Here is a 15,781-nt window from a genome sequence, read left to right as displayed (position 1 = left end):
GGTGTGTGTGTGGCCAGCTCAGCCCACCAGGGGGTGGGGCTGGCTGGCATGTGGTGCTGGGGGATCGAACCGCGGCCCCTGATGCTTTGCTAAGCTTGTTCCAAGTAGGTGCCCTAGACCACTGAGTCATCTCTCCAGCCCCGTAAGTCATTTTAATGAACATCTTCATGACTAATTTTTTTAGTTGCTACATTCATTTCTATAAGTATAACTCTCAAAAATAGCATTGTACTGTCAAAAAGGATATAGATTTATAAAGATATTGAATATTACTGAATATTGATAGAAGCAGAACTTTGACTGAGTTGCATTCTTATTTTGGGGAGCAAAAATTATTCAAGTTTCAGTGCTTTCTTCTCCCACCAAATTCTTGTGATATATCATTGGAAGGAGCAACCCTAATTACTTGTCAGTCTTTTGGCTAAGATCAAGTGTAGAAGGAGAAATCTTTGTAAGTTTCATACCCTTTACTTCTCTCTCTCTCTCTCTCTCTCTCTCTCTCTCTCTCTCTCTCTCTCTCTCTCGTGTGTGTGTGTGTGTGTGTGTGTGTGTATGTGTTTTTGTTCTTTATTCGTTTACTTTATTATTCTGGAGCCTAGAGTGGAACTAAAATTGTTTTCTTATCCAGCCTCTTTTCTTCATCCCAGATTAGGCATTGCCATCATACACTGTGCTGCAGGAATTGTGGAAGGTCTGGGGAAGATGAGTGAGACTTGGCTAGCACCTATGGCTGTTCATTAATGGAAAGTGATGTACATCAAACCCCTCCCCCAAAATGTGTCTCTGTGATGATTTACTATTTGAAGGGATTTTTTTTTGTCTTCCATTTATTCATTCAGTTATTTATCAGCTCATATTCTTGGTAAATAAGCAGAAGTGGATGTTACATTTTCAGTCTAAAAACAGTTAAAATTGATGTAATGTCAAAGAGAAAATGGAGATTGATTTGAGTCTGTATGTTACCTTGTTTTCCTCGCTTTGCACAGGGTCTTCCTTCCTTCCCTTGGTGCCTTTGTCTATGTTTGGGCAATCAGGAGACTCATTTAATCTTAATGACTCTCATTAGAAAGGCCTGGGATGCATCAGGTGGAGGTTATGTTTCTCCCCTACATCAGCTCAATCGTGCTTCAGCAGAGCTGTTTGCTGATGGAGACACTCGTGTCCTAAGGGGGCACAGGGCTTGCTGATGATCCAGCTTGGATCAGTGTCAGACTCATGCCTTGAGCTCAGCCTCTTCTCACTCTGGCATCCTTATGCTCGCCCTGATGGTCTGTGAAATAGAAGAGGTATGGGATCCGAATGAAGCTTTGGCTCACACCTGCTATGGACACCTGCTCTAGGTGTCCCTGCCTTTGCACCTGTTGTGCACACTGCTTAGAGTATCGCTGTTTCTCATCTGCCAGGGAGGTTGCTGGCTCTTACTCCAGCCTTGATGGGAGTATTTCCTCTTCCTCAGCCTCCTCTGATCCCCTCCTCTCCTTACCACAATGCATCCCAGAGCACAGCCCCACCATATGCCATCCCATCCTCAAGGCCTTGGTCTGTCTGTCACAGCCCTGCCACACTCAAAGGCTCTCTAGGGTGAGCTCTGCCTCTCACTCGTGACCTAGGGCAGAGGTAAGCATAGGGATAAAGAATATTAACATGCAAAGCTTCTTATGCTTCAAAAAATCAAATAGAATAAATGTTCATTGAGGAAGAAATGAAACACAGGTGGATGCTGTGACTGCATTGAGTTGGACTTCTGGATTCCAACTGCAAGGAGAGCAAGGAGGGGTGAGGAGGCTCAGGGGGACATGGCTGTCTGCTTTGGTCCTGGGGGCCTTCCTCAATCTCTCTGGAGCTCTTTACCACACACTTGACCAAGTTGGCCCCTGCATAACCCCTTGCTGCTTAATTCTGTTTGATGGTGATTGGTTTGGGACAGTACAGTCCAACGATCAAGAAAAGCCCCCTCTAAGCTTCCCTTATTAAATTACTTTGCTTTGGGTTTTGAACATTGCCAAGCAAATCTCATTATGAATTCTTCAATTACTTTCTTTTGCGATTTTCATAATTTGGTAGGGTAAGCTCTGGAGTCAAACCAATATCCGTGCCATCGTGCTAACTTTGATTATTTTCAAACTCCTCATTAGAGCAAGTGGGAGGACATTGGCTCCCTTCGAATCCGATTTTATTTTCCAAAGATTTCTGCCGCCCCATAATTTGCTTTGAACCCTGGTCTCCTCAGCTTCACGTTAACATTGGCTGTAAATATAGGCTGATTCCATTCTGTTTGTTTCACTGAATATTATTACTTTGGGTTTTATGACTTAAGTTTTTTTTGCATTTTGAAGGGAATTGTTTTGTTATTTGATTACATAAAAATAAAGAAGCGATTTGCCGATGAAAACAATTGTGATTTATTACATCAGTCAGCTTATTGGTCATTTTCACCGTACTTACTTTTATTTTCATTTTGTTGGCATAATGTTTGTCAAGGAGCAAACAGAGACAGGAAGGAAAAACGACATTTATAAAGAAATGTGTCCATGTAACTTGGACACTTAATCTTCATGGGGGGTGGATTTTATGCTTGCTTCATTTTGCAGAGTAGGAAAAGCTGAAAGAGCTGAACCATTTGCCCATAGATTATCCAGTCCTCTCTACCATCTTTGTGTTTTATTATTATTACCATTGTTATCATCGTGCCATCATCAATAATACAACGCATTTAGGAGCAACTAGTGATGTCCACTGGGATTGGGATGAATAGATTTAATACAGAGTAGATAGTTCTCTGTTCTCTAACATAGGGACAGTAAGCTTTGCTCTGGGAGAGAGAGAGAGAGAGAGAGAGAGAGAGAGAGAGAGAGAGAGAGAGAGAGAGAGTTGTCAGATAACTCAAACTAGAAGAACAGCCTCCCTAGGGGAGAAAGAAAGGAAGCAGAAATGTTTGGGCTGGTTAGAAAAATTCTCAGTAGCACAATTTGATGTCTTTGACATCTGAAGAGTCCAAGGAAAAGGACTTGGACCCAAGTGTCAGACCTCAGTTAGTTCCACCAGGTTGTGATGCAGAGGACTTTTCTGGGGAGTGTAGAGATGTGTTAGAACCTCCTGTAGGCCTTGAACCAATGAGCTGTTAGGATTCCTTTGCTTGGCCAACTGTGTATCCTGACAGATAGACCTGGAGCTTATGCAGGTGTGGGACCAAGTCCCTTTGGATACTGTGTTCCCCAAATGGCCTGTTTTGCAGCTCTTCAGCATTTTCTAAGGCTGTAGTGCAAGCTCTGTCTCTTAAGGCTGACATTTAGCAAAGGCTGTAAAGGAATGCTTAACCAGGAGTGCAGTTTGAGAATGAAGCTCTTCCACATAACCCCTAGGGGATGGCCTTCCAGCCCATTAAGGGGCATTCTTTAATGTCAGTTGGGAACACGGCAATTTCTCCCTTCTCTCTTGCTGCAGCATCCTTAGGGTTGCCAGATCCCCATAACCCTTTATGGTTAGAGAAATAGCAAGAGGTTGTTGCTTCAGATAGCAAAACCACCCTGGCCTCAGGGTGTAGTTTCATGGTTCTCACTTGAACTTTATCTCAAGAAAGTCAAATGCCCAGTGAGGGCAAGGTAGTATAATGAGCAGAGTGTGAAATGTGAGTGAGTAAGAACTGGGTTTGATTCTTGCATCTCTCTTTTGCCAGTTATGAAATCTCAGGCAGGTTCACTAGATCTTGACAAATAAGAATGGCAATCGGGGACCTTCTTTGAGCTATGATAGAGAGGAGATGTGATGTGGAGACATTAGCACTGTGCTTTGCAGAGTACATATTAGCACCTAGAACTTGAGAGATGGGCCCTGTGCCAGCAGCACCTGGGGACCCCTTGGAGGTGGAAATGAGCAGGCTGTCCTCCAGGGCAGATGAGTCAGAAGCCAGGGTGGAGAGGTGAACAGCCTGGGTCCTAACATCCCTCCAGGTGACTCTCTTGGCTGTTTTGAGTTTGAGAACATCTACTTGAATAAATGGTGCTTACCAATAAATTGGGGTGGTTGTGGTAGATGTTGTGTTGGTATCTGATTTATTTCTGGATGTTAGAAAGTGGCCATCAGCCCAAGACCAGGGTGGCCATGGAGGTAGGTCAGCATCAGGAGAAGACTGCAGCATGGAATGGAGGTGACATGGCCAGTCCAGCCTGCTCACAAGGCTCCAGGCTTCTCATAGTCCAGTCTTCCTCCCATCTGATTTCCATTTAATTGCCACACACATTTATCTAGCACCAATTGTACACTAGATTTGTGGTAGGGGAACAGATGGCACTGACATGATTAGGGAGCTCACCTGTGCATGACCCACAGGAGCGTGAGCCAGGTCCCAGACCTGTGCTCCCTGTGTTGGACCACATGGAGGGGTATGTTCTGTGCTCCCTGATTCATGTGTTTTTCTTCTCTTTTGCTTCCACAGATGACATTTTTCTTTTCTTGTCTTGTCTTTTTTATCATTTTCTTGTGAGATCAGTTTTGTATCTGGGCAAACCCACTTAGTCTTTCTTTCAGGTAATTCTTTATTTTTCCCATGGTGTAACTCAGATCAGGTGGTTGTTTATCATAGTCTTTGGACAACTTAAAATTTTGACAAATCATTGGAAATCAATGTGTCCCTGTGCCCTGCAGAGAGGCTTGTTTATGGCCTCTTGCTTTGCTGAGGCTGTGCAGTTTTAGATTTTGAGAAAGGACTCATTGATTCTTCCAAGTTAGGGCTCTTCTTTCCTTTGTAGAAAATCAGGAAGATTTGACAGACTTCTCCCACCAGGATAGTTCTGGGGTTACTGAACAGGGCTGTTTCTCCTCAGGGTGCTGAAGGGCCCCAAAAGGAAAGACAGAGGATCAAGCGTGGGAGGCAGATGTTACCAGCAAATGCATCGCCAGAGTCCGGCAGCAGAGGTGGAAAGCAAGCATGACGAGAACACAGCTGGCTTCTCAGAGCCACTGAGGTTGAACACGACAGAGAGAAGGCCCATTTGCAGTCAAAGGAGCCCAACGAGATATTCAAGCCCTCCTGATAGCTGCCTCTATCCCTGGCATTAGGCATAGTTCTTCCCAAGTCTCAGTTTCTTTGTTTTGAAAATAGACACAGTTGTACCATAGAAGTTTATTCTGAGTTTACTTAGGAGAGGGTAAACAGAATAGCACCAGGAGAGAACTTTTCAGGAAGATGTTCAGCACAACTTTCAACTTGATTTTCTGTAGCTTTAGTTCTCTACTCTGATTTTCTCTCCTCCACCTAATGCCCCAATTTCAAAGCCTCTTTTTACATCTGATTTCAAGAAAAGATCAGAAATAAGTTGACCCAAAGGTCTGCATCGTGAGATCTCACCTTTAACATTAGATTTCATCAGTATCATGTGGAGAGGTTGTCCAAACGTATCTGTTGTTCCTCACCCACCCCATAGTGGGTCATTATGTGACACATGGTTACATTTCTTAGGATATTTCTAGTGCTGCTGATGGTCCTGGTCCAGGGAACACACTTGGATAAACAGTAATCTATAGTACAGACTTCAAGGGTGTTAAAGCTGGAGAAGACTTGGAAGACCATCTGGGAGCCTCTCACATTTTTATAAATTGGTAATGAGGCCGTAATTGGGCCAAGACTGTAACCCAGTCTAACAGGCTTTCTAATTTACCAGGCTGATGACGGAGGACAATTTCAAGTGTTATTTATCCCAAGGCAATTGCATTTTAATCAGGATCCAAACTTTATGCCATGATGTTGGTGATGATTGTCATGATCATGAGAAGAATGTGTTATTGTGTGAGCTGCTTTAATGCGCCGGGCACTCCTCATGCTGTCTCTCCTGCTGGTGAGCCTGTGAAGCTGAGTACTGTGCTGTGCCTGTCCCCTAGGTGAAGCCACTGAGCTCAGCAAGGCTGCCCAAGGGTGCCTGGCCAAAGCCTGGTCTGGAGGTTTTTAAATCCTTCCACCAACAGCATGTGGTGCTCTCTGTGAACTGCAGTTGAAGATTCTCTAAAGAAAATGAAGAGATCAAAGGTTAGATCTTATAAGAGAAAAGGAATAATAACCTTTATGGAGATTCAAAATTACCTGCTGCTCTCTCTACCTATCATATGCTCCTCAATAATGACCATGGTACTCTAGGACACCAGGAAAAGCAGGTGGAACAGGTAGTCACTGGCAGAAGCTGGATTCCTGGCCACCAGGAGCCATTTCCACCACTGGTGCCTGGCACGTGTGGCCTCACTGGGACCTCGTGCACCAGCCCGTGAGTCAGCCAGTGCCTTCACTCAGGGAGGATTCTCTTACCTTGCTGCACTGGTGCTTGGGGCCTCTAGTTCCACCCTGTTGACTGGTCTGAAGCCAGATGGACTCTTCATCAGGAAAGGAGCTTTCATGGCTGTGTGGGAGCCTGACTGGAACCTCTGTCTCTCCCAGGGATCATGTTCTCCTTTGGTTCCTCTGCTGGTCTGGGTCTTATCCACAAACAGGATCATTATCTGGCTCTCCTTGGGCAGCAGGTTTCCTCTTATTCTTGAGCTGGGCTTGGTGAATGGACCCTGAAGCTTTCTGTTCTACATCACTTTGGGTGAAGTGTTTCCATTGTGTAGATGACCAGGGACAGATGGACTCCTTGCCTCCAGCAGAGGAAGTAAGCCTTCCTAGTCTGCTTGGTTGTCCAGGTGCTTGCTACTCGAGTTCTCTGCTGCCTCCCAGGGGACTGTGATGCTCATGGTTTCATTCACACGCGCACACACACATGCAAATACATGCATACTAAAATTTCCACATACCTACACATGTGCCTGCCCATATAGACTCACACAATTATCTTCATATGCTGTCACACACTGACACACACTCATGCATCTTTCACACATGCATGCACATTTCCCCACACTCATGCACACACCTGCATACACACATCCCTACGTTCACACACACAAATTTTCACACTTGCACATATGTACACAATTTTCACACATACACACACAAACATAACTGTACTCCTACAAATGGTGATACATGTTCTCACATGCAAACACATTTATACATCAGTACACATTCCCACACATCCTCCATGTATCTACACCCATGCACACATGGCCTCACACATGTGTGCAAGCACAACCCTCACACAATTGCAGTCTCACACACCCACACATGCAGACTCACAGGGCTTCTGCACACTCGTGCAGTATGTTGCTGACTGGGTGGGGGTGGAGGAAGGGCTGGCAGGAGGGCGGGAATGGGAGGAAAGGTGTTTCCATCCACGCTGGCAGATGGATCCCTGGGGACTGAGAGAGGGCAGCTGTGCGCGTGCTGAGCCGGTGTCTGTGCCAGACATGGTGCTGTATGTCCAGGACCTTGTGCTATAGGAGCCCTCACAGGACACCATACCTAGCCCTGAGAATTCAGCTTTTCTCTGAGCTATGTGTGATGGGTGGGGTTGCTGACTTTTTCCAGGGAAGAGAGGAGATTGCATCTTTAAAATTACTCTCTTGCACATCTGAAATCACAAAGGAAATTCCTGCTGAGCATGAGCAACTGAGATTAAAAAATAAAAATAAAATCTACTCACAATGGCACCACTCCAAACTGACCACGATATTTGCTACTTGATTTTGATTTTTTATCAGGACATACCTTTATAAGGGCATTAATATTATGACAGGCTCTCGTCCATTACATGGTATAGTATTGGCTATCATTTATTTAGCAGAGCCCTAAGCATGGCACATATCAAGGGCTTTAATCTTCATCAGAACTCTGTGAAGTATGGTTCATTTTATACCCAGAAGAGCCTGCACCTTGAAATGTTAAATAACTCGCCTGGACTCCCAGCCAGCAAGCAGGTCAGCTGGGATTCAAAGCCACACAGCTGGACTCCAAACTCAGGTGAACGCACAGCCCAGGCTGCATCATTTTTAACCATGAACATTTCCCTCAATAATTAATACTTTAAGGGCTGGCCAGATAGCTCAGCGGACTAAAGCACCTGCTTAGGCAGAGCACAGAGGCCCAGGTTTGATCCCCAGCGTGCTGTGCTGGCCCCACCCCCAGGATGCACTGAGACCTTGATTGAGACTGGGCATGGTGTGCTCCTGTAGTTCCAGCACTTGGGAGGCTGAAAATAGGAGAATCACTACAAGTCCTGTCTATTAGTGAGACCCTGTAGACCCTGTACTAAAAAACTAATAATAATAACAATTAATACTCTATAAGCACTATACTAACAGTAATACAGTGTCCCACCCTATAATTTATTTATTTATTCTTTTGTCTTTTTGAGATAGTGTCTTGCTGTGCAGTTCAGGCTGGCCTTGAGCTTACTTTGTAGCTCAGCCTCATCTTGAACTTGCAGTGGTTCACCTGCCTCAGCCTCCTGAGTGATGAAATTGCGGGCATGCCTCACCATGCCCAGCTCCCATTGCATAATTTAATGCTACCATTTACCCGACTGATTCTTAGTTGTCAGGCATTTAGATTATTTCTAATTTCAGCCAGGTTGCTCTGCAAAATCATTGCTCACACATCTTTTTAGAAACCGTGTAATTCCATAGGAGAAATCCCAAGGGGTAGAATTGCTGCACATGCACATTTTAAAAGCATTCGATTCTCTTCTATCAAATTGCCACTCCAGAAATATCATGCCAGCCCACGCTTCTACAAGCAGCCTGTAAAATTGTCCTTTTCTCCACAGACAGTGCGGATTTATACCGTTGCACCTTGTGACTTGGCCCAGCGCAGGCATCGCTGTAGCCAGGGTCAGGCTGCCATGGCCAGGCTGGGTCTGGCAGTGTGTAGCCACTGCAGGAATACAACTGTCAGAGCTGAGACTTGAGGTGCTTGCAAGGCTGGGTGCTGCTTTCCTGAGATGCAGGGTGGGTTCCGAGGAGGTAGCCTGTGTGCCACTTGGGTGGTTGAGGTGCACCACGGTGTGTCTGGTTGCCTGAGAATCCTCAGAAATGCGCAGAGCTGTGTCTTCCCGAGGCTCAGCAGTGCCATGAACTGTCTTTGTAAAGCTGGAGAGAGACAAGCATTCCACTCACAGGAGCCTTTCCTATGGCTCTCTCTTCTTGAGTCTGATGGGAGTCTGATGGACGGAGAGGGAAGTGTGGGCTCCTCTGGAGCTGGGTGGGATTGAGGTTGACCTGGCTCTGCTGCTCACTATCTGACTAGAAGCTTGGATGAGCCACTTTCTTCTTCCAAACTTTGGTTTATCCATTTATGAAAGGGGATAAATGGTTTGTCCTTGAGAACCATTCGCAGAGGATAAGACCTCAGGGTTCTGAAGATTCTTAGACTCAGAAGATGCTCCACACCCAGTGTGCACCGGGCACCAGCCTCCTGGCTTCATGCCACATTTTGTCCCAGTAGCCTTTGCAGTGGAGGTGGATACCGCCAGCGTTCTTCCCTGGGGAAGCACTCTGCTTGCTTGCCCTGTTCCTGAAGCGGTTAGGATGGAATAGAAGGTGATGATGGCCTTTTCTCAAAGGCTGGTGTCTCTGAAAGTCTGTGCTCAGGTGAACTCAGCAAACGAGGGAAGCAGCAGAACAATGAAAGGCAGTGCAATCGCATTTTATCACCAGGGTGGGCCAGAGAGCCTGAGTGGGCCCGGATTGCTGCTCACCTGCGGCTGGGCTTGTGGCGCTGCACCTTCCTCCAGCCACACAGACCAAGCGTCTGATGCCGTGTATTAGGGAGCATCCTGCACATGCTGGTGCCGGACACCTCCGTGGCCCCAGGTCCTTTCTGTCCCCACATTTCCACTGGGCAGGAGGGCTGGGAAGGGAGTCAGCGTTGAGATGAGCTTGGATTCTGTTTGCTGAGATGCTTGCTGTGAGACCAGTTGGGTGGTGCTGCTACCTGCTGTTGTCCTGGCATCCCTTGGATGGACATCAAGGTGCCCTTGACCTTCTCCAGTGATACAGGCGTTCTTCCTTTCTCATAAGTCCTCACATCTATTTTTTGGAGGCTGTATAAGAGTTTTTGTTTTTCTTACTGACTTGCTCATTTTTATTTTTAGGGAAAGAGGAGAATGAAATGAAGTGCACCATTTAGAAGCAGGTGAGGGCACTCAGAAGACTTTCCCAGGTGTTGCAGTGCGAAGGGTGTAGTTATTCCACAGTCTGTATAATTACTCTGTGTTGCGTAAGATCTCATCGCTTTCATGAACCATAACTTATCAAATTATTTCCCTAACATTGAGTATTTAAGCTGTTCACATGTTAACTTTGTAGTCAGTGCGAAATATGAAATGCTTTTCAGATCTTTTAGATACGTTTGGATTGCTTTGTAGGTTACATTTCAGTTCACCAGGGTAGCACATGTGAGCAGCTTTAAACGTTCCTGCTATGTGTTGATGGTTTACTTTCCAAAGGGTTGAGCCACTGTGCGATGCCAGTGGCCATTCTCTCCTAACCTCATCGACACTGGATATTGCCAATTAAAAACACCAATGTGGAGGTGGCCAAATTACACCTCTAGGCCATGTTAACTTTTAGATCTTGGCTTTCTTAGTACTCTGCAAATCCCTTTGATAGCCTTGGAGGAAGCCTGAGCTCCAGTCTCAGGAGGCCAGAGCCAGGCCCAGGGTCTCTCTGGGGTTGGGAAGAACTGGGGGGCAGGGTCTTCCTGCCGCCTGGCTCAATCCAGAGCCAAAATGAGGGGAAGTTGGGCTCCATCAGTGGCACTGTCTGCAGCCCAACTTTTAATAGCCACATGGCACAGAATGAGTCAGTGACAGGAAATTCAGAGCACGTTCAGTACTGTAAACGGACAAGCCAGATGAAGGTAATTCAGCCCACTGACAAGTGAAATGCAGGGTTGTTTTTCTTTTGTTTTGATAGTAGAATGCAAATCTGCAGCCTTGTTTTGATCTCCTGGTACCTTGAAATAAATGTCAGCAATCTGTTTGTAAACTGCTCATAGGCGACTGCGCCAGCTCTCAGACATCATCCTCCCTAACTTGCCACCACCAGCAAGGACAGGGCAAGCCTGGGAGACCTGGAGAAGAGGAGCTGGTGTGAACAGGAAGTGGCAAGAAGAGTGAACCTGCAGAGTTCTTGTCACGTGTGGTGGAGGGGCTTGGGACACATGCGGGATGTGGCTGTGCCCAGTCTTCTCTGGGAGTGCTGTCCAGTGGTGCACATTTGAGAGAAAGATAGGTTCTGCCCACATTCTGTCCTCCCAAGAGCTTGAAAGAGAACCCTCTACAGAAAGGAGTTGCTAAACACGAAGAAATGATGCTGACAGTGCCAGAATGTGATGTCTCTGAGACACGGAGCGGTGGGGAGGAACAGAGATGTTCTCCCTGTGAAATCAGAGTCCAGTTAAGAGGATGAGCCTCAGAAGGAGGCTGAGCATAGGCATAGAATGAGTCAGGTGCTGAGACTCCAGGAAGCAGGGGTGAGCCTGTGACAGGAGGCACAGCACAGGAAGGAGACGTGGCCATCCTGGAGGTGGTGGACTGAGTTGTCAAGTGTACCCCATGTGGGCAAGCCAAGCTCTGGGCAAGCACCACAGCTAAGGAAGTGGATTCATGATCAAGGACCATATGGAAAACTGGTCTGACCCTTCAAGGAAGACACTCATCCTAGGATATTTTATGGGATGGAGTGCGATGGAGCGAGTTCTGCAGAGGGGGTAACAAAGGGTCTTATAGAAGGTGACAAAACCATGATGGGTGGGGGTGTTTTGACCTCTCCAAGCTGCATCTGAAATGTTCCTGACAGTGAGGTCAGCCCTAAAAAGGCATATATCTCCTTGGGAATCTATGACATACCAGAAAGGTTAGGGAGACACCCACAGGGTCCAGAAAGATCTCCTGGGAATTGACGGACTGCGACTCAGAGAGAGGTCTCAGTGCTGTATTCTACTTAGTATGGGGCTGGTAGAAGAGAGCTAGAGAGGGGGGACCAAGAAAGTGAAGAAGGTTATTGAGAAGAGAAGTATTTCATAGAGGTAGAGCTCACATCTGGCCTACCCCCCACAGTGGGAGTTCGGATTTGGCTCCTATCTTCAAAAATACTGTTCTTCTTGTGCAAGTCCTGCTCAGGGAGATTGGGGTGTTTTGCCCAGTGGTCCCTCAGCAGTTCCAAGACAGAATGGCAAATTTAGTCCCTGTTTGTAAATGGAAGGTTGAGGGTCTGGAGTCATACCCAGCATGTCAAGAAAGACTTTCACTTCTCTCCTGTTGGGTGCCTTCCTACCAGGGATTTGAAGCTGACATATTGCAAGCATGCTTTCTCCGCTTTTCCTCCTCCTCAGCTGAGTGCAGCAGGATTATAAAAGCAGCTTCCTCCTGGCAGCTGTGCCCACCCACCCCAAGGCTAGAGTGCAGCTGCAGACGCTGTGGTGTGAAGGAATCCAGGTGGCCTGTGAGAGTGGCCAGGGCTGGCTTTCCCGAGAGTCAGGCTCCACTTGATCTGAGAGAGCTTATTTCTTTACCATCTTGGAACATTACTTGAAAGGGAGGAACGAAGCTGATCTTAATTCTTCCTTCAACATGACATGCCCTTTTGAAATCGTACAAATAACAGTGTCTGATTGTCATGTTGAATTGTGAGCATGGATCTGAAATGTTCCGAAGTCTGACTAAAGCCAAATATTAGGTCATAAGTCAACATTTTGCTGAGAAACTTGGTTACTAAGAGGTTGAAAAATTTATATCTTTTCACAAGGAAACTTGTTTGCCAGCAGGAAAAAAAAAAATCTCAAAGACTGTTATCTTCTTACACAGAGGGAGACAGAGGTGTGTAATTTTGCAACCCAGGTCAGAGTCCTTTGGGATTTCTGAAATTGGATTGGTTGAGGAATGAGGCTTTGGTGTAATATTTGAATTACTCCCCAAAGTGAAAGCCAATAGGTGGCACTGGTGTGTGTCATTCTTTGACAAGGAGGTTGGGCAAATTGGGGTGGAAGGCTAGAGCCAGCCTAGTCCCACGGTGGGAGGTCACATTCCACCCACAAATTCTTAGGAGGGAGAGAGTCTGACAAGAAAATGACTCATCTTGGGCCATGAGCACGCAGGGTCTTAAAAGAAGGAAGATACTGGCTTTTGTCTGAGCAGCACTGACACTCCCTCGGAACGCCATGAAGACTCAGGGGGATGCTGGCAGCACCAGGGACCATGCCCCCTGTAGTGCCTGGGGGCCTGAAGCTCGGCCACCTGTCCTACATTTCTGTGTGGTGTCTCACCCAAGGACCACACTGCACTGAGGTGTTCAGGCATGGTGTGAGCCGTGGGAGGAGGGAAGGAAAAAGGAGAGGCACATCTGTGTGCTCGCAATTGGTCAGAGCCAGAAGCTTCGCAACGTCAAGGCACACTCTGTTAAGAAGCCCAAGCGGCCGCGTCTGGTTTGCATCATCTTCCAAGGGCTGGAGCAGCTCTTATGCCCTTGGATACCCGAACCCTAGGCAGAGTTAGCATTGTGGGTCGAGATAGAAGTGAAGGGCTGAGGAGACAGCTCAGCTCAGCAGCCTGCCTGGCAAGTACAAGGTCAATTCCTGGTACCAAAAAGAGAAAGACAGAAGTGAGTGGTGCTGTGCAGGGTGGGAAGGAGCAGGACTGGAGCTGTAGACTTGTTGCAGCAGTTCCTAACGGGATAGTCTTTGGGCAGTTTTTAGTTTTCTTAGTACATGTTTGCAATACATAATAGTTACATTTCCTGTGTGGAGTTGGTACATGTTCATAGCATATCTTAATCCTTTTTTTTGCCCACCCCTCATCTCTTGGTCCACTTTTCATTTGCAAAATATCTCTCTGCCTACTTCCTGCTATCTCTCTTTTACTTTACTCTTTATTTGTACTTTGGGCTTCTCATATAGGAGAAATCGTGCGATCCTTAAGCTCCTGTGTCTGACTTATTTCTTGTAGCATTATGGCCTCTAGGTGTGTGCATTGTCCTACGGATGCCTCACTCTATCCTTCTTTATGGCAGTGTAGTTCCCCATTGTGTGTCAGTGCCCACTTTTCTGCATCCATCCATTTGTTGATGGACGTATAAGCTGCCTCTAGGACTTAGCAATTATGAGAAGGAATAATCGGAAGCTCTTGCACCTTACAGAATATTCTGCCACCAGAAGCTGGCTCCTGTATAAGTATAGGTATGTGTGTGCATAAATGCAAATTTTCAGGGTGTGTGTGTGTGCATGTGTGTGTGTGTGTATGTGTGTATGTGCACATACATGTGTGCTCACCTTTGTATAAGGCCAGGGAAAGCAAGTGGCAGGAGCCTGAGTGGCACCACAGCAAGCAGGCGCCTGTTCCTAAAGGGCTGTTCTCTGTAGAACAAGCTCCAGACAGGAGCCTGTGCTTAATATTAAGTCATGGGTGCCCGGGGGCACTGAACCCATGGCATCACCCACGTTTACCCTGGGGGGGGGCAGTCAGGTTCTAAGCAGAGTACTGAAGGGACCAGACTCATCGGCGCCCCCAGGGGCTGTGTCCAGGGAGCAGCTTCTTCCTCTGGCCCTGCCCCTTTTATAGCTCCATTGTGTGTTGTTGTGCATGGCTCAGTACTCCCGTCTTACCCTTGCACTATCCAGGGTGAGTGAGAAATGGGCCCACAGTAGCAGGACTCTCTGCAACTTCTCCTCCCTACACCTTTCCAGGAACCAGAGGAAGCTGGAGCTTGCACATCTTTCACATGTAACCAATATAAGTGACATCAATTAGTGGTGGGCACTAATGGGCCTGATTTTGGTAGGCGAGTTTTCCGGGCTGTCTGGTGGGTGGGAGGACCGTTTATGACGGTCCCTTTGGATCTTGCCCCAGAGGTGTCTCAGTGCTTGAAGCTGACACAGCAGGTCAGGCCTGTGGGATATCATGGTGACTTTGGTCTTTCAGGCAAAGAAGGGAAACTACGCCTTTCTGTGGGATGTGGCCGTGGTGGAGTATGCAGCCCTGACAGACGACGACTGCTCAGTGACTGTCATTGGCAACAGCATCAGCAGCAAGGGCTACGGGATTGCGCTGCAGCATGGCAGCCCTTACAGGGACCTCTTCTCTCAGAGGTAGGCACGACCGATGGCGTGATTCCAGCAGCTCCCCATTCCTCCTGCAGGAGCAGGAGAGTACCTTCTCGTGGGAGCTAAGGGCAAACACACGCCCGTGTATTCGTCACATCCCGCTGAGCACAGACTGTGTGCCTCTGCCTCTCCTCAGCTAGGGCCTGAGTTGGTGCTGCATTAACAAGAGGAAGTGTGTGGTCCCCGCCTAGGAAGGCACCAAGCACTGGTGGGGATGGGACTGAGTTGGTGATGCCAGCCCTGGGCATGAATGTGATGGAAGGCTCACCATCAGGGTTCTGGGGTGGATGACAACAGAAGAGGGCACCTACGGCCCAGAAGACCCAGGAGGACTTGACTTCCAGAGTTGGCACCACGAGAGCCCTGAAGAAGTAGGAGTTAGCCAAGTAAATGGCTAAGGAATAGAGCTTAGGAAGGGCCTGATAATCACTGTTAAAGGAAGCTATTCCTTATCTCTAGTGTAGTCATGCTGTGGAAGCTTAGAACTGTGGATCCAGGTGGCGGAATATCTTCTTATTCATCTGCACATGGCTTAAGGGGTTGCAGAGGGTAGAGCAGGAGTTTCTTGGTGCAAGGAGATGCTGTGCGCTGGTCTTCCATTGAAGAGAGAGATGTCCACTTATGCTATCTCTCTGGCCACCCTGGACCAGAATCTAGATTCCTAAGCCTGGTTTAGCTGTCTGGCAGGCAGTTAATCTTAGCAAACTATATGGGCAGTAGAGAGGAAATGGGGAGGAAAGCCACAGATAGGAGGGTTCC

General features: G+C 47.2%; 1 protein-coding gene across 1 annotated transcript in view; it reads left to right on the top strand.

Annotated features, from left to right (window-relative positions):
* Grid1 (glutamate ionotropic receptor delta type subunit 1) overlaps positions 1-15,781 on the top strand; it is a 719,620-nt gene that overhangs the window by 687,450 nt on the left and 16,389 nt on the right. The window contains exon 14 of the mRNA XM_004641224.2: positions 14,841-15,007. Coding sequence (XP_004641281.1) covers positions 14,841-15,007 — 167 coding nt within the window. The remainder of the gene's footprint in view (positions 1-14,840; positions 15,008-15,781) is intronic.

Source organism: Octodon degus, unplaced genomic scaffold, assembly GCF_000260255.1.
Source record: "Octodon degus isolate 3935 unplaced genomic scaffold, OctDeg1.0 scaffold00132, whole genome shotgun sequence".
Classification (NCBI taxonomy): domain Eukaryota; kingdom Metazoa; phylum Chordata; class Mammalia; order Rodentia; family Octodontidae; genus Octodon; species Octodon degus.
Note: the sequence above shows the minus strand (reverse complement) of the source record. Positions and strands in the feature narration are given on the sequence as shown.